The sequence below is a fragment of the Lissotriton vulgaris genome, chromosome 2_2 (genome assembly GCF_964263255.1).
Source record: "Lissotriton vulgaris chromosome 2_2, aLisVul1.2, whole genome shotgun sequence".
In the NCBI taxonomy this organism is placed as follows: Eukaryota; Metazoa; Chordata; class Amphibia; order Caudata; family Salamandridae; genus Lissotriton; species Lissotriton vulgaris.
The window spans coordinates 224,161,843-224,180,622 of record NC_141688.1 but is presented as its reverse complement, the minus strand read 5'-3'; the positions used below and the strand labels follow the sequence as shown (position 1 = coordinate 224,180,622).

Here is an 18,780-nt window from a genome sequence, read left to right as displayed (position 1 = left end):
GAATGGATCACATCGTTCCTCACCGGAAGAACCCAGAGAGTCCGCCTCCCACCATTCAAGTCAGAGGCCACTGATGTCATCTGCAGCGTGCCACAAGGATCGTCACTCAGCCCCACCCTCTTCAACGTATACATGAGCCCCCTTGCGGCCATCGCTCACCAACACAACCTCAACATCATCTCCTACGCTGATGACACTCAACTGATCCTCTCACTCACCAAAGACCCTAACACCGCCAAAACCAACTTACACGAAGGAATGAAAGAAGTAGCCGAATGGATGAAGCACAGCCGTCTGAAAATGAACTCAGACAAAACAGAAGTCCTCATCTTAGGCACCTCCCCCTCCGCCTGGGATGACTCTTGGTGGCCAGAGGCCCTTGGAAAAGCACCCATCCCGACGGACCACGCACGGAACCTGGGCGTCATCCTGGGCTCCTCACTCTCGATGACCAGACAAGTCAACGCCGTCTCATCTTCTTGCTTCAACATTCTTCGCATGCTCAAAAAAACATTTCGCTGGATCCCCACCGAAACTAGAAAAACGGTCACCCACGCACTGGTCACGAGCTGCCTGGACTACGGAAACACCCTATACGCCGGTACCACCGCAAAACTCCAGAAAAAACTCCAACGCATCCAGAATGCTTCCGCCAGGCTCATACTAGACATCCCGCGTAAAGAACACATCTCCGGTCACCTGAAAAACCTCCACTGGCTCCCTGTAAATAAGAGGATCACTTTCCGCCTCCTAACCCACGCACACAAAGCACTTTACGAACTTGGACACGAATGCCTCAACACACAACTGTCCTTCTACACCCCCTCCCGCCAGCTACGATCCTCCAACCAAGCCCTTGCCACTGTACCTCGCATCAACAAAACCACCATGGGAGGTAGATCCTTCTCCTACCTGGCAGCTAAAACCTGGAACTCACTTCCCACTCACCTTCGCCTTACACAGAACCACCTAGCATTCAGAAAGCAACTTAAAACTTGGATATTCAACAAGTAATTCCCCACCCTTCTTCAAGCGCCTTGAGACCCTATGGGTATGTAGCGCGCTATATAAATTTTTTGACTTGACTTGACTAACAGAAAACAAATGTAATACATTGTACTGTGTGGCTCACTACAATATTAAAACAGAAATGTGTTAGTGTTTGCTGGAAGTGTAAGGATACAGACTGGGGTATTCAAGGTATAAAACACAAGTTTGACGGTGCATGAAAGACTGCATACATAGTCTATAGGAGTTTGAAGCAGTCCATGCCTTAAGGCCCACTTTGCATCATGAGTACTTCAGTACTACCTGAATTATTTCAATTCTGCAAGACGTGTGTCTCAAACCATTAATTTTTTATGAAAATAAATGTATTCTTGTAACATCTCTTAATTTAATAGAACTTTTGAAATAATTTCATCATGTATTTCATTTTCCTGCTTATCAATTTCAAAAGTCATATAATCATACTCTATGTCATCTAAGGCTTCCAGAAAATCAGCATCCAAGATTTTGTCTACATAATTACAACTGATATCTGCAGCATTCATTTCTTCCTCTTCATTGTAGCTACATACAAAAAGTATGTACAACTCTTCTATGACACTGTTATTAATTTCGAAACCGTCTTCCAACTTCTTGTGTTGATTTTCCATACTATTTTTCTTATTTTGTACGCCCTTCTACAAAAACATAAACACTTCATTCTATCCTAACTGTAATATCAGCATATTTTGTATAATTGAGTGTATATTAATATGAAAACATTCGAAAAATAAATACAATAATACAGTCACTATGCATTGTGTCAAGTGCTTTACTTAGAATATACAAGAATATGTTACCTTTCATTGTAATCACATACAAACCAAAACAACATACAACACTACAACTAAAGCACATTACATAATGGTACAAAGCATCTCATTGGAATGTTGGGTATTAGGATAACATACGGAAGCGCGCGGGAGCACCGGGAGAAGCCCGGGACAAGGGCGGGACCGTCTAAGGCCGTCCAAGGACGATCAAGGTCGGGTTGGGCCCACTCTCTTTCATTAGTGATCCCAGACCTTTTTCAATTGATTGGTTTTAAGACGTAGTACTATATATGTAGTTGTTTATAGATAGGAATAACAATATACCCAATCCACATGATGCCCTTGCGTTCAGGGAAGGGTAGACAGGTAACTGTAAAAACGAACAATGGGAAAGCCACTGGTACCTTAGATGATTTTATAACCCGGGCAACGGGGATTTTAGAAAAAGAAATTGCCCTCACTGAAAAGCGTTTGTCCTTAGATCTAATAACAGGAAAACGTTCCTCCTTGGGACGCATTAGTTCAACAATTACCCCCAATAAGGCTTCTATCCCTGATCAGAGTGCAGATAGCAACCTGGAGGCTAGTCCAAATCTAGTAGTAATTTCTGACTCCCAGACAATCACGGTAGCAGATTTAGGGGACTCCCAAGATGAAGCACCTACACCCACTCCTATACCCATTCCATCAGGTATCACAGGGGATAGTACCCTAGACTGCAATTTGGGCAGTAATGGGCCCATCCTCACACAAGCTAGAGCCGTAGACTGTGAGCGTGAATCTAATAATCCGAATAAACGGAAAAGAGGGGGGAATCACAGAAAAGGAACTAGAACCAAGTTAGCAAAGACAGTTGCACCTAGAGCTCTGACAAATGCCACTAAACTAAAGGGCACTCACTTAGCTGATGCGGGACAGAAAATCTTTTCATTTAACACTATTAATAATGACGATCTTCTGGGGAAAATTGAGAAATTGGTTCAGATGCTTTTGTTGCCCCTTCTAGAGAAAACCCAAATTGTTAACCTAAAGTTAGACCAATTGGAACATCTTATCTCACTTAATACCCATTCCCTTGAAATATTAGCAAACAAGAGTAAATCATCTGAGGTGGGGGGCACTAACAATAACAAAAATAGTAACCAACAATAGTAACTCAAGAAAAGGGGGAGAGAATAAAAATGCTAGTAAAACACCTCAAACACTTGCATCTGCTGACCCTAAGGCAGCACCGGTCCCTTCAGTACGAACCAAACCTGTACCATTAGCAGGCACCAAATCTGCAGTGGCGGTCACTGTGGGGCCCCCAAGCCAAAATATGGCCAGCACAGTACCAACAACTGAAGCAACTACCACTAAACAGGGAACTACCCATGGGCCCAAACCAATACCATCACAGGGACCTGCAGCAGACAATGATAGAGTACACAAAAAGAAACTACCACCCGTAAACCTGCCCCCAGACTCAGTCCCTTTTATGGTAATTCTTACAGGAGTACCCCCAGTTTTGCCCAATAAAACGGAATCAAATCAGGAGCTAAAAAACAAAGCAACATACTGGCTCAATAATAATAGACCACTTCCTCCCGATTCAAAAACAAAAATACTCAGTGTGCGTAGAGTCCCCTGGGTGGGCCCAAGTGAGAAGGACTTAGAGGGGGACTGTATCCTGATTAATTTCAGTGACACCTGGGTAAAAGATATCATCTGTCGTAAACCAAGGTTTGCTAGAGTTGGGGATATCCAATGTATAGGTCTGGAATACTTTTATCCAAATCTGAATTTCGTCCCCTCGACTTTGTTCCACAAGAACTCTGGGCAGACCCCTCATAGCGATACATACCCTGGGTGGGTCCGGAGAAATAGGGCCGCATGGCCGAACCAAAACAACTGGGGACCATGGCACCAGGGTGATGGCTTCTTTAGGGGATCAATATGTAATAACAACAATCCTTTGCAAACTTGGTATAATGACCCAAGATCAAGATTTCAGGGAGAAGACTATCTAGGATGGTTCCCAAGTAACATCCCCCTAAGAAACCGTTTTGACCCACTTGTGGGTATGGGGGAGCTAGATTGACCACCACCAAATTCTCCTGGTGATGCTTTGATAATAGGAGAGCCTAGCCAGAGGGAGAAGGGGGAAAGTCGTAGCGATAACTTGCGGGTGAATGTTTCCGTAGGTGACGATCGTACTTCCAACCCTCAAGCCCCTGAGGTTAGCCTTACCCAAGAAAGTGAACTAAGTCTAACGACTTCAAGGCAAAATTTGGAAGCAACACCTGAGCCAGTTAGAAAGAATCAAAGTGAATTAAGGTTGTGCCTAATTTCATGGAACATTGCTGGGCTTGCTTCAAGATTAGAGGATGAGGACTGGTTAGATTTTGTGGGAGACTGCGACATTCTGTGTCTCCAGGAAACATGGAGCCGATCAACTCAGAATATTAATGGTTTCCAATCTTTTAATGTCTCAGCGGTACCTTCACATGCGGGTAGGGCAAAAGGTGGACTAATGACAGCGATTTCTTTAAAATTATGTAAACTTGTAGCATCCAAGATTGTTGACACCCCATGGTTTCAATTGCTAATGTTGGTCAATCTGTTCCCTGAACCACTGTTACTGATTAATTGGTATTATAACATCTTTGATGATAATGAGACAGCTGTAATGTCAAAATTGGAGGAGGCTATAGCCAGGGCACGCCGCAAACAACCCCTACTTTTTATCATCTGGGTGGGAGATTTCAACTGTTCGTTATGCAGCCATGGGGACTCGAATGTGTGTGGCATGAAAGACTCCCATGATCATCCCCTGACACACTTCAAACATACACCACAGGGGGACGCTTTAAATAATATCATTATTCTAAATGATTTATGTATAGCGGAGCCCTGGGTTGGTCCAAATTCGGCTCCGATACCAACTTTTCAGGGAAGCAGAGGCACGATGAGTTTTATTGACTTTGCAATTGTGTCTAGTGGGTATTTTCATTATGTTGACAAGTTGGAAGTAATTGCAAATGCTGCCAGTGATCATAACCCTCTAATCTTATCCCTGCTTTGTCCTGTTAAACCCAAACATCTTGTCTGGGAGCAATCTATAAAGTTTAACAGGAACGAAGGAATTACTCTCAAATGGGGCAAAATAGACGCTGCTGGTCTAGAGGCAGAGATCCTAAACTTTGAATCTTTATGTAGGCATGTAGCCGAGCGCCTCATAAAACCAATTGGAAAAAATAAAAGGTTGGGTCCTAGATGGTTTGATGCTGCATGCTCGGCATCACATAGATCCTTGAAAACAGCATTAAAACAAAAACCAAGGGACAAAGAGCTGGTTAGAGCATCCAGACTGGCCTATAAAGAAGCCATAAGAACAAGGAAGCAGGATTTAAAAAACCTAGCCTGGGAAGACCTAGAAAAGGCCTCGGAATTAAAAGATAGCAGGCTTTACGAGTAACGGCAAGGATAATATTGTCATGCAGATTACATGCGAAACATGGGAATCACATTTTGGGAAAATCTTTAACCCGCATGGAATCTTACCCCATGAATCATCATTAGGTGATGCTAGGGAGTCGGTGGTCTCTCAATCATCTTTGTCCCTGAGCTCATCGCTTACCTTGCAAGAGGTGGAAGATGCTCTCTCGAAAGGCATACCACTAAAGGCCCCTGGCCCTGATTTAGTGCCTCTGGACTTTTTCAAGTATAATGTCAAGGTTTGGGCCCCTCTGTTGTTAAATGTGTTTAGAGCAGTTGTTATTGGCCGCGTCCCGGCATCATGGAAGGAGGCAGTAGTGGTGCCGATTTTTAAAAAGGGCGATAGATCCGATCCCCGATGCTATCGCCCAATCTCACTAATTGATGCATCGTGTAAGATACTGGGTAGGGTCATCTTAGCTAGACTGGAAACGTGAGCAGATTCAGTGGGCCTTATTGTGAATTCCCAATATGGGTTCAGAAAAGGTAAAGGAACTGTCGAACAGTGTCTGAACCTGGCCCTAATCATAGGGAAGTACATGAAGGCAAGGAATTCTTCCATCAACCTTGCCTTCATGGACCTTTCAAGTGCATTCGACACTGTGTCGGAGCAAGTTGTGGCAAATGATGGGGGTTATGGGCTTCGAGGAACCCTTGGTCACCTTGCTCCGTAGACTGCATGAATCAACAACTGTAGCCATAAGGTTCGGGCCAGGGGGAGAAAAAACCAAATCTATCCTCTCAACTGAGGGCGTTCGACAAGGATGTATATTAGCCCCTTTTTTGTTCCTTGTGTACACAAAAGGCCTGGAAAAGTACCTGTTGGATCATTGCCATGACTTTCCGAAGGTCAACGGCAGGAGCATACCAATGCTTTCTTACGCCGACGACACGGTACTTATGACACTCACAGGAAACAGCATGCAGCATTGCCTTGATGCCTTTCATAACTACATGCTGGACCTAGACCTGAAGGTAAACTTCACCAAATCCTTTGCTATGGTCTGTGGCCCAAAGGGGACCAAATCCAGAAAGTTTGTAGTAAATAATTCTACCATTGAAAAGGTTGAAAACTTTAACTACCTGGGAAACCTTTTTAATAATAAATTAAGTTGGGCCCCGTTAATGAAGACTCGAGTCCAGAGTGCTAGTCGCTCTATAGAAGGTCTGTTTCGCTTCTGTGGCAAATTAGGTCAAAAACCTGTTACACATCTAAAAACCCTGTACAAATCAAAATGTTTGTCGGTAGCTACTTATGGGGCCGGGGTATGGGGGACTGAAAGCCCTGACATGATACAAATTATGGAGAATAAATTCATAAAGCGCGTATTGGCTATTCCATCAGGTTCTTCAAATAAATTCGCCCATGATGAAATAGGTCTGAGTTACGTGAGTGACACCATTCGCCTTTCACCCTTCCTATTATGGGGCAAAATATGGCTATCAGAGGACTTACAGCTTTCTAGAGATATTCTCCGGGATTGTTTGAAACTGGAAAATATGAAACGGATCCCCTGGCTATCTTATGTCAATGAAATGCTCCATAAAATAGGCATGGGTGACATTTTCGATAACCCTGAAAAAATACAGGGAGACATTAAAACTGTCATTAAATCAAGTTATTGGAGATCCTCACTTGTACATTCCCTGGTTAGGCCTTACGGTCCTATGGTTACTTTACAGCATAAGTTTTATTTAACCTTCACAAATCATGTGCAATGGCGATTCTATCTGACAAGGTTTAGGTTAAACATCTTGCACTTTCTTTTTGCGTTTCCTAAACAAGGGGGTTGGTGTGAGAGACTGCCCCCCTGTCCCTGTAACAATAAAGATAGCCAAAGCACGATGCATGTTGTTCTCTTTTGTCCCCTATATAAGGACCCGAGAATTAGGTTTATTAAGCCCATTCTTGTGGAGTGTGGTTGGACAAATCGTTGACTTTTAACACCCAGGCAACCAAGGTTTCTGCGGTCTGCTTTGGCCTCCTTAGGTCGATTAAAAAAATCCTTCCTCTTCTCCCCTTTGAGGCCAAGCAGATAGTGATTCAAGGCCTAATTCAATCTCGCCTTGACTTCAGCAACTCACTGTACCTCGGGGCTCCGGAGTACAGCCTGCAAAAACTGCAGCGGACACAAAACTGTGCAGCCCGCACTCTGCTGGGACTCCCACGCAGAACCTCGATAAGGCATGGCCTAAGGACTCTTCACTGGCTTCCCGTCAGGGATAGAATAAAGTTTAAGACACTCTGTATTGCCCACCAAGCCTTTTGGAAGACTGGCCCAGAAATTAATCATGCCCTAATCCTTCCCTATCAGCCCAATAAATCACTTCGCTCATCAAATGCCTTCTTGGCAAAAGTCCCTAGGATCTACAGAGCTAGATCAGGAGGCCGCTCTTTTGCCTACAACGCGTCCAGACTGTGGAACACTCTTCCATGTCATCTGAGAAGCAACTCCAATTTAGCAAGTTTCCGTAAACAGCTCAAGACCTTCTTGTTTAACTAATTCGGACCCTTCCTGGATCGTCTCTCTGGAAGACACTGTTCTAGTTTTAGCGCCTGGACGCCTCAGGGCAACTGCTGCGCTCTATAAAACTGCTTTTCATTTCATTTCATTTCATTTCATTCATTTCATTTCATTTCATTCTGAAGGAAAAGGAACCCTGTCATTATAATGAGGGTTATGACTATTTGTTATCTTTGTCATCATCTGGTGTCTGTTGTGCGATGTTAAATTTTATATGAGTGTCACTCTTGATTAGAAAACGGTATGGTTAATTTGGCCCCAAGAACCTTTGTCTTTGCCCATGTATGTTGCTGTATCGTGATTTTCTTTCCTTTGCCCTCTTGATGCATACTCTAGTACTAACAACTTATGAATCATCATAATTTGATTGAAAGTAAATGTATGGGTTCTATTTGTGATTATATTAATTAATGTGTTTTACTTGTTTAGTGTTTTAATTGTAAAACTGTCTTTTAAAAACAAATTCTAAATCATGTCTGTAAATGTAAATGCTTGACTTTTATGATTCTTTTTTTTTAATCGAATAAAGTTTTTGAACCGAACCGGATAACATACACAACTCACATATAAAATGATTTTAGAAACTTGGACCTTTTTCGATGAAAAAGATTACTAAAATCTTTCCGAGAACATTTGAATATTTAAAAGGGTAAAGTAAGAGGTGAAGAGCACAGGTAAGAAGTTACATCTCAATATGCAAGAATGGATGAAAAGGGTACTCCAAAATCTCCATGTACAATACCCAGTGGAGACATTTAAAAGCGAGGACACTCATGGAATTCTATAATGTGCAATAACTGTTGTGGTAACACCACACAGAATGGGCAAGAACAGATAAAATGATGGATTGTATGTGCTTGGACTATGATGAGAATACACTGTAGAAGGATCACGGTCAAGTGCAGAGATTAAATACTTAAGACATAGCTAACGAGGTGGCAACAAGAACCAGGAGGGTCCAAGAGTAGTGGAGGATGGATTTCTTCACCCGTGTCCTACCTACTGTGTTGCAAACTTAAAACAGTGACGACAGGAGTGCTTTACTTTGACTCCCCTCATTACGTTGTCAATTAGGGTGGAGAGAGAGAAAGGAAAGCAGTAAACTACATGTCTACATATGTACTGCTATGTTAAGAACACTGGATTAAGCACTAAATAAACAAACTCAGATAAAAAAGAAAATAAACAAAACATACACAAAGGAAAGCTACACAAATAAGACTTTGAATCGTGAACACAAACTGGTAAGTCAACAAAACAACAAAAAGGCTAAGGACACTGCAACGGACGCTACGCGATAGACCTCATTGTCAGGTCCACGAAACTGTGCGGGCAGCTGGTAGGAGCCTACACAGGACGATGGCAATACGAGGACCCTGGAGAAGCTTGGGGGAGGGGCGGTCCCACGGACTACAAGGTGGAGCCATGAGCCCCTCCCCCGCATACTTCAAAATAAAACCCCGGTGGGAGGCGTTCCCAGGGCTCCGAGGGCCTTACAAGCCCCCCATCAAGGAAAAAAAATAACCCCCCCGTACTTGAGCCCCCCCACGGGGGGTAATTAAGAATGAAACAGACTTCTAGTTTTTTTTCCTTTTCTGCCGCGTACGATACACGTACCCCGTGATTTCTTATTTTTTTACAAAAATAAAAAATTGCGACAAAAAGATCTATGTAGTACCCCCTGAGCAGGCCTAGAGGGTCAGGATGTTTCTACCCTGCCCCATTTCCTTATTTTTCAACTTACTTTTACAGTTTTCTTGTCACTCGCTTCTACCGAGGTACAAGATGGCTGCCAACACTTCCTGGTTTGCAGTGTTGACAGATAGTAAACATCCAATCAACATGCAGCTCATGCTCCTAATTGTACAGTTTTCGGTACACTTACTGTACGCATAGGGGGACGGGGACAGAAGGTGGACAGCTGAAAACATACTTTAAAAAAAAAAAAGACCAGAGGAGGTAGTGGTCCCCGTGGCTACGGGGGGGCAGCCATAAGACCCCCGCAAACTTCAAAATTAAATCCCGGGGTGTGCCGTTTCACGGGACTCCAGAGACCTTACTAGCCCACCTAAAACTAACTTCTACTTTTGTTTTTTCCTTTTCCACCACGTATGCGTACAATTCACGTACCCCGCGATTTCCTATTTAAAAAAATTAATAAAAATTTGGACCTAAATATCCATATGGGACCCCCTGCCCTGGCTTACAGGATGTTTCTACCCTGCCCCCTTTCTTTATTTTTCAACTTTGTTTTACTGTTTTCTTCTCACTCGGTTCTACCGAGGCACAAGATGGCCGCCAACACTTCCTGGTTTCGAGTGTTGACATCCAATCAGCATGCAGCTTGCGCTTGTAATTGGACGGATCTCCGTACGCGTGCAGTACTTCGTCTCTAGATATCGCTATGATTTTCTCAGGAACTACTGAACGGATTTACACATTAAACAAAAAGCACAATCTGAGAACAGAACTTTACCTCTCTGCCAAATTTGGTATAATTCCATTCAGCCGTTCGGGCTGTAGCCCTGGCTAAAGGTCCCCATGGATAATTGCATGGGGAAAACACGTTTTGGGACCCCCCCCTTTATTCTCAGCCCCCACTTGACGAATCACCCCCAAACTTTCAGTGAAGGAGCGGAACCGTGCAGGCCATTTTCTTGGAGAAATTTGCGAAGATTCGTCCACCAGCGCCAAAGTTATTCCAAATAAAATGTTTTGGATTTCCTATGGAAACTAGGTCCTACCTATAATAGGTTATATATTTATATGTACGGCAGTGTTTGCCATGGCTTTGTGAACCTAATAAAGAAGATTTGGGGCTCGGAGCAATCTCTTGAAAACTGGAAGGATTGAGTGGGGGGGGGGGAGGGCGGCGACACAGACACACAGACACACAGAAACACACACACACAGAAACACACACACACACACAAACACACACACACACACAAACACACACACACACACACACACACACACACACACACACACACACACACACACACACACACACACACACACACACACACACACACACACACACACACACACACAGTATCGCCCGACCCATTAAGATTTATTGCAAGGGCAAGATGTTTTAACTACTATTTTGTCCGAAGGACAAGTAGACAGTAAATTATGCTAAACTGAGACCTCCTCCAATTGGCAGTGTGTGTCGTCCACAGTGTAATCATCTAACCCACGCACACATGACACAATTTACAGCAGAAAGCAGCCAGCAATGGCAGGTAGGAGACTGGCTTTCTACTTCTCGCTTTTACCTGACTAACTTTATTCACCCTTCTGATCCTGCCCTTTCTTATCTCCACCCAAAGGCCTCTCAGGCTGAACCCAGGTCGCTCTCCTCTCATCCCCTCCCCTCGCCTCACATCCGCTTGCAGTAAAGTACTTTGATTTCTTTTGTCTTGCAATTCTTGGGCCCCTCCCTTCACGCATTGCTTGCCGTCTGGTCTGTGCTTGGTGTCTACGTCTCTACTGTCTCAACCAAGTGTACATCAAATCCCTTACTTTTCCTGTGGGGCTGTCATGCATCCCACCCACAGGCCCACCCCTGTTGCTTTAATTTTCACGAGTCTCTAATTTCTAAACCAGTGCCTGCACTACACTCTTTTCTCCCCCCAAAGGCTCTGCATTTATTCCTTCACAAGCACCCAGGAATCGGAGGCCAGAAAAAGACAACAGAAGGGGCAAGGCAGAGTTTGCCAGAAGGCAGGATGCAGTGATACATTTGCCACAAACTAAAAAATCGAAGCCCTACTGTCTGCAATACGATGTCACCCAATCTTGCACTTGAAACTATCTGATAGGCTTTATATGCTGCTCTGTCCAGCGCCAAGCATGAATTAATAGCAACACTTGGGCCGATAGACAACGGGTGATTTCTTTAAGTCAGGACAAAAGCCATCCATTAACTTATGCTATGTGATGCGACCTCACGCAGTCACAGACACTATAGCCAGGGCCACTGGAATTATGTAATTGAGCGTCTGCGTCAATTTTCACATAATTATAGATTTGCCGCATTTGCCACATAATCCATCATCTGCTGCATAATACCCAGATTTTAACAAAAACAAAATGAGTTTCTACCTTAAACAGTTAAAAAAAGTTACTAAAAATGCGACTTAGCGCTTTGCTGCGCAGTGGAAGCCTCTTTGCAAATCTGGACTGTTCACCTTTCTGTTGCTTATTGCTGTATTTGGATGTTCAACCTATACTAATGAGTTGCAACTAATGCTCACAAGGTTTTACCAAGTTTAAAAATGATGAAATAATTAACTAATACTATTACAAAATGTGCTGCATTATGTTACATAAATTAGCTTTCTCTTGCTGCATAATTTACTCAACCCTGCCACATAATTTTGTCCTCTCTTGCAACATAATTCCAGTGGCCCTGGCTATAGCTCTGGTCTGACTGACAACAGGCGTACCCGCAGCCATTTCAATATCCCACATTTTACCTAATTTACAACAATAACAGGGAAGTTTCTGAAAGCTCTTCTTGTCCCTACTACCCCCTGCAAACACTATTAAAGTTAGGGTTAATAACAGTGCTCCTGTGCCGTTTAGCAACTTACTGTTATTTTAGGTAGCTCTTATTGAAATGAGTTAACCTTTAAGTGAGCACAAGTAATCTTGCAAGATTAGGAAATGGAGGACCAGAAAAATAAAATACTTGCCAGGATCACACAATGTGGCTAAGTGATGGTGAGTCTGCGTTAGAGGCTCAGTACCCTCATTTGGAAGCTGATAAGCCACATTCCTACAAGAGCCTGGTGTACAGCACGCTAAGATAAGGCAGGTATGTGGAATGGTTGCCTCAAATGTACCGGGAGGGGTAAATAAATAAAGGTGCACGTATGGCTGGAGAGTGTGTTTATGCGGTGCATTGAAATGGGCTTTTTAAAAGCGTACAGAGTAATGCCAACATAGTAATGTAAATGTGTCCGAATAAATCCTGCTTAGAGTAGATAGGTTGGTGAGGCCCTCTGTTGCTTAACAACAGAAAGACTTTTGGCTTTCAGGCTGTAAATTCCTCTCTGGGCCTAGAAGTCTGTCCTTTTTGTTGTGCTGGTCTTCTCTATCCTATGCCCTGGATTCTATATTACAGCTACATCTTGCAAGGGAGCAGTGCTTGAAATGGCACCACAGAGATAAGGTCTGTAGACGTCTCTGGTGCAGTAAGGATTCAGGCTAAGTGATTTTTCGACATGCTCCAAAGGACACTTCCTTCCCTAATAATGCTTCTAGGACTGCCTTTGTAATATTGGCAAAACTTCTACAAGATAGGCCTAAGTGTGACCCCTCACCCACCCCAATCTTGCTGTTATGTATCACAATTTCAAAGAGCGAGTAATCCAAATGAAAACCTTACACACTTTCAGAGATGATGCTTTGATCTAAGTGGGACTGAAACCTGAAGACCCGTCCCTTAGAAAAAAAGGAATTGTCTCTTACCCTTCCCAGGACAGCTAGAAAAGTCACTACCTGAGCAGGACACTCTAATCTAGATATAATCACAGATCACATTCATATCCACCCCTGACTATTGCCTGAAACTCAAATGCTTTGCGGGTAGCAGCTTGGTTCTAGCCGATATGTGACTGCGTTTTATATTCTTTGTAAATACCTTATTCAAAAAAATGTATCCTGTAAATATGTAATACTGACTTACACATTACCGCAGTGTACATTATACTGACAATTTCTGATTCAAATACGCAACGTCTTTGTTGACGCTGTTTTCCCAAATGGCAGCTTCAATTAATCAAGTGCTTACATGTCTAAAATGCATTGTCTAAAACATAATATACATTTTTGCCTATTCCTCTCATTGATTTAGTGAAGAGGTAAGGCAAGTAGATTTCTTTGCAGGACAAGCAGATTTCTGTAAAATGTTCTCCTTTAGACAAGTAGATTTTTTAAACAATTCCACACCCCTGATATATGATACAGCACTATTATTATTGTGATTCCATTTTATGCAAATTAGCAAATCTATTTCTTTATACGATGAATCAGTTTAAAAAAAATAATATAATTGCCAATGTCACTGATCGGTAGACATCTATACTGTTTTCCCTAACGCTCTCAAGACCTGTTACTCCTGCCGCTTGAAAATTGCCATGCTTCCGATCTAGCGCTACGAGGCCAGTGTACTTTGTTCATTACATTTTTTTACAATAACGGTATCTGTCAATATTTTACTCACGTTCCTCAGCACTGGAAGAGCAAGGTCTTCAAATGAAGAAAGGTCCACAACGTACTGTCCAACACGACATTCCATCCTTCCACTTCGAGAAGTAGACCTAAGAAATACATTGTATGTTTAGTATCATGAAAACATACCAAACATATTTCAGTCTTTTTGGTTCGGATCTGATTAGCAAGTTGCTAGGTTTATTGGAGGTAGCATAAGGAGCAAGCCAGGGATTGAGGCTAAATCATTAACCCATTCACATTCCATATTTTACAATAGCTTTTAAAAACTACAACAGTGCGAATACCACTGATAGTGCACTAATAGGAGATTTAAAAAGAAAAGGTTAGCACATAAGTTACTTTACGTTCTTGTGGACACTTCTAATTAACATTGGTCACAGGTACAGTCTTTCCCCCCAAAAAACAGTTAATAGGCCTGTCAATGCTGGCCTCCCAAACAGGGGGAAACCAAATCTCATCCTGAATACCGATTTATGCGTAACTGGGTCAGTAGCATCCAACATGTCTGATAACATCCCAAGCACTGGCTAACAGGGATAAAGATCGTCGTAGTGTAATATACATTATAAAATCTTGGGATTTCTGGCCATTTGTTTTTCTTGTGAAATCTGCTGTATTAATTTCCATCTGCTGGGATTGATCCAGTCCAGGGTGGATGTATGATGCCTATTTGAAAAGCATAAACAAAATACGCACCGATAGTTCTGGGTTACTGTAAGTGTATTCTTTGACGCAACTGTTGCACAGATACCACACATTCGTTTTTTTAAAACACATTTTATAGGGATTTGTAAAGATGACACCGGAGACTGGAGGTAAGTTGAAGGCTTTATTTCATAAACGCCCCTGACACCGAGGGCACGTCTTATCCTAGGCTGGTCCTCACCGCAACTGCCATCCAACCGTCACCCATGTCCAAAGTTCTACCATGGAATCTAGGCACATCACAGAACCCTTGGGCATGGGCACGCGACGGTGGCAGCAGCGCAAGGACAAGGAATACAAATTAACATGTACAGTAAGAGGAAACGCAGAGGAGTAAACATAACACATCTCCTTCTCATTAACCACTTCCGTGCTGATGACGGAACCCCTCCGTCATCAGCCGCGGTGGCGCTGTGCTGATGACGGAGCGGTTCCGTCATGGCCCGCTCGCCGCGCCTGCGCGGATTCCGCGCCTGCGCTGGGCGTTCCAGTGAGCGGGGGGGCCATGACGGAAACGCTCCGTCATGAGCACAGCTCAACGGAGGCTGGTGACGGAGCGGTTCCGTCACAAGCATGGGCGTGCCGCGCGCCCCCCCGTCCCCTTAGCGCTGCGGCGGAATAGCAGCCGCAGCGAAGGTGTTAATGAAACAAAGAGAAAAGGAAAAGGGACCAGAGTGAGACAGCACAAGAAGGGACGAAAAGGAAAACAAGGGGACCCTACACACTAAGGAACCAGGGTGATTAAGTATTCTAAGAAACAGTGGTTCCTGCGGAAAATATACTTAATATTAAATTTAAGGCAGACAAGGCGAAAATCGCAGTTGGCCAGGGTTATTTTGGTAGATGTCAAAGAGAAAGGATTACGCAAACACTGACTCAGTTTTAAACTAAAGTTGCATTCCAAAAATCAATTGCCAATATTTACAAAGCATATAAGAAAAATATATACAGGTGTGTATAGTGACCCAAATGATACGTGAACCTAAATAACATGAGTGACGTTTTTGTGACAATATTTACAAGGTTTCCAGGTGTTTTTGTTTTTGAAAGCGACCAATGTTTCATGTTTTTCAATTACATAGTATCTACATAATAATAGAATACAGTTTAAATGGTTCCCTTTTCCTTTTTCGGTCGACGGCGTTTCGACCCTATTCTGCGTGTAGGGTCTCTTCAGGACTTACAATGTTGGGGACATCTGATTGCAGATTTTCTGAAGTGCAGTATGGTGATATATAACCCATGTGAAAAAGAAATACAGATACTCACTAGGGGACCCAGCCGGGTTCCCTAGTAAGGGTGAAGATATTAGCAATCCTAATTTATATTATTCATTCAGTAGCTCAGTGATGTGTAGCAATGGTCGATTTCAGCAGTTGCTGATAATGGTCCAGTAAGCGTGCGCTCTTAGGCAATGCGTAATTGCAATCAGTTCATATCTTTAAAAACTCGGAGCAAGGGGATCCGACCGCTTCCGTCGGTTTGTCCTGGTACAATGACCAAGGACAGGACGCATTTTATCATTTGCTAAATGGTACCTGCTACCACATCTAAAACACTTCCTGTCGTCGGACAATTTCGTCTTAGTTCTAGTATCTTTCCCTTGTAGAGAGTTCAAACGCAGTTTGTTATGAGGTTTCTCAAAAGAAGTGACTTTGACAATAGTAGACTTATCTTCCGTGGTAGCCTTATCTTCCAACAAAACCGCCTTTGCGCATCTACCAGTTAATTCTGTGCATTTTACAATTTCATTAACTTCCCCAAGTGGCAATTCTTCCTTAGCCCACAGTTTCTCCTGGATACTCTTACTGGCTGATCGCATGACAATTTGGTCACAAATAAATTCGCTATGTGATGCACCAAACCTACAAGTTAGTGCTAAATTCTTTAAAGCAGCCACAAAGTCTTCCACCGATTTTTCCAGGCCCTGTTTACGTTGGAAGAATTTGTATCTGTTAACAGAAATTGAAATAGTAGGTCTAAAGTATAAGGATAAATCTTCTAACGCAATCATATACCTCCCCTTCTTTGGTATTTTTTGTTCATTCGATGGTATATTTTCATTGCTTTAGCACCTAAACAGTGGAGAAGGATTTTTTCTTCCTCTCCCAAGTGAGTTCTTCATCTTCAAATGACATAACAGGATTTTACTTTGCTTACATCTTGCAGACAATAGTTTTTCACGTGAAAAAGATATGTGGATACAAAGGGAAGACAGGCAGCGTCTGGCATGTACAATTAGGCTGCACTTAATATAACTTGAACATAGCCCTCCACATGAGTCGCCTTAAGGCCGTACATTTGTTATTACTTTATATTGCACCTTCGACAGCACCAATGAAGTTGGCAGAGTCTAAGCAGCTAGTGCAGTCCCCTTCAGTGTAGGGGCCATAGGCGGCGGGGAGCTTCAGTGAAGTTCCTACAAGTGTGATGAGCTCAAGAGCGTGCCAGGCCTAGAATATCCCGCAGGTGGCCCGATGGGGGTGGTGTGTTCTGGGTCAGTGACGCTATCCATTAGAGCTTCGTAGGCATGGGCCTTATCCAAAATGCCTATCCCTCGTCTGGCTTTCCCCAGCAGTACTCTCTCCTCACATCCTGCCCACTACTCCATTTCCCTCTGCCATAAGGAACTGGAGGCCCCTTAGGCGATTTCTTGCTTCGCCAATATAAAAGCTAGACCTGGACATGTACTTGTGACCTTGGTCTTGGAAGTGTGTGGGAACCAACCTAGGAGGCAATGGACTGGGGAGCAAGGAACCTCTTTCTCAATAACATCTTACATCATCTGGGCGACCTCCTCCCAGAAAGTAAGCAGTGAGGGGCAGGACCAGACTATGCAAAAGGTCAGCGCTCACCTCCCTGCATAGTGGACTAGCTGCATCAGCTACATGAAAGTATGTACCTATGCTTCGGAGTGAGGTCTGCTCTGTGGGGTACGTAGTAATTAATCAGTTTAATTCGGGTTTTTCTGGATAACTTTGCAACTCTATCTAGAATGAGTCCCAATCCCTGCCAGTGATGGGGATTTCCAGATCTGCCTCCCAGCATGACTGCAGGCGCTCGAACAGTCAGTGCATGTGCTACATCAGTTTGTATTGTAGAGGCAAAAAAGGTTTTAATAGTGCCAGCAGAAAGAGAGCTATATAGCGGCACTTTTGAGCACCTGCTGTTAAGCGGAACCGGTGTTCAAGGGCTTAAAGAATGCTGTTGTAACCACCCTATGCAGTAAGAAATGGCCCCACGGTAGGTCTAAGTCTAAGCGAAACGCTTCAAATGGGAGTAGTTCTGTCTGTCTAAATAAGTCTCCCATTGCATTGCTCCAGCCGTAGCCCAGTCCTCGCCAACCCCTTTCCCCCTCTCGCCCCCAGTGTCCACCATGTGGCAGTCCGGCTAACATAGTGATGGGCAGATCAGGGGAATATGGGATTTTACTATGTGCTTTTTGCAGGCACCGGTTCCAGCATTTAGCGATCACCTGGAACTCTTGGGTGTCCATGGTTGAAAAACACCTCAACCGCAGCTGCACTCTGGTGAGGTCAGGAAGCCTTGAGACAAAGGGCTCCAAGACCTTACCCGGGTCTCGTCTACCCACTAGCCACTGGACATACCAATGAAGTTGGGCTGCAATATAATAAGTCTCAAAGTCAACCCTCTGGCCATAGCTGGGCGTTGCAACACAAAGAGCTCCACTCTCCAACGGCCCTTCCTCCTTAGAAAAGCGATGACTAAGGAATCAGGCTCGAGGAACACTGCCTGGGGGACCCAGTGTGGCAGCGTCCCAAAGTAGTACATCAGGTGCGAAAGTGCCACCATCTTTAGGCGACATATACAGCCCGCCACAGGTAGAGATAACATCTTCCAGAATTCCATGTTCAAGAGGAGTGATCTGATTTCCAGCCCCACATTTCCATCCAACAGGTTGGCTAGGTCATGATAGACCTTAACACCCAGATAAGACCACCATCGGGGCTCCCATTGTAGTTGATTTAAACCCTCCGGAAGATCTC

The 18,780-nt window shown here is 43.6% G+C and overlaps 1 protein-coding gene across 2 annotated transcripts in view; it reads right to left on the bottom strand.

Annotated features, from left to right (window-relative positions):
• The window catches only part of NTPCR (nucleoside-triphosphatase, cancer-related), a 376,293-nt gene that overhangs the window by 170,202 nt on the left and 187,311 nt on the right, over positions 1–18,780 (bottom strand). For both annotated transcript variants that reach the window (XM_086959590.1, XM_086959588.1), the window contains exon 3: positions 14,058–14,154. In XM_086959590.1, coding sequence (XP_086815716.1) covers positions 14,058–14,154 — 97 coding nt within the window. The remainder of the gene's footprint in view (positions 1–14,057; positions 14,155–18,780) is intronic.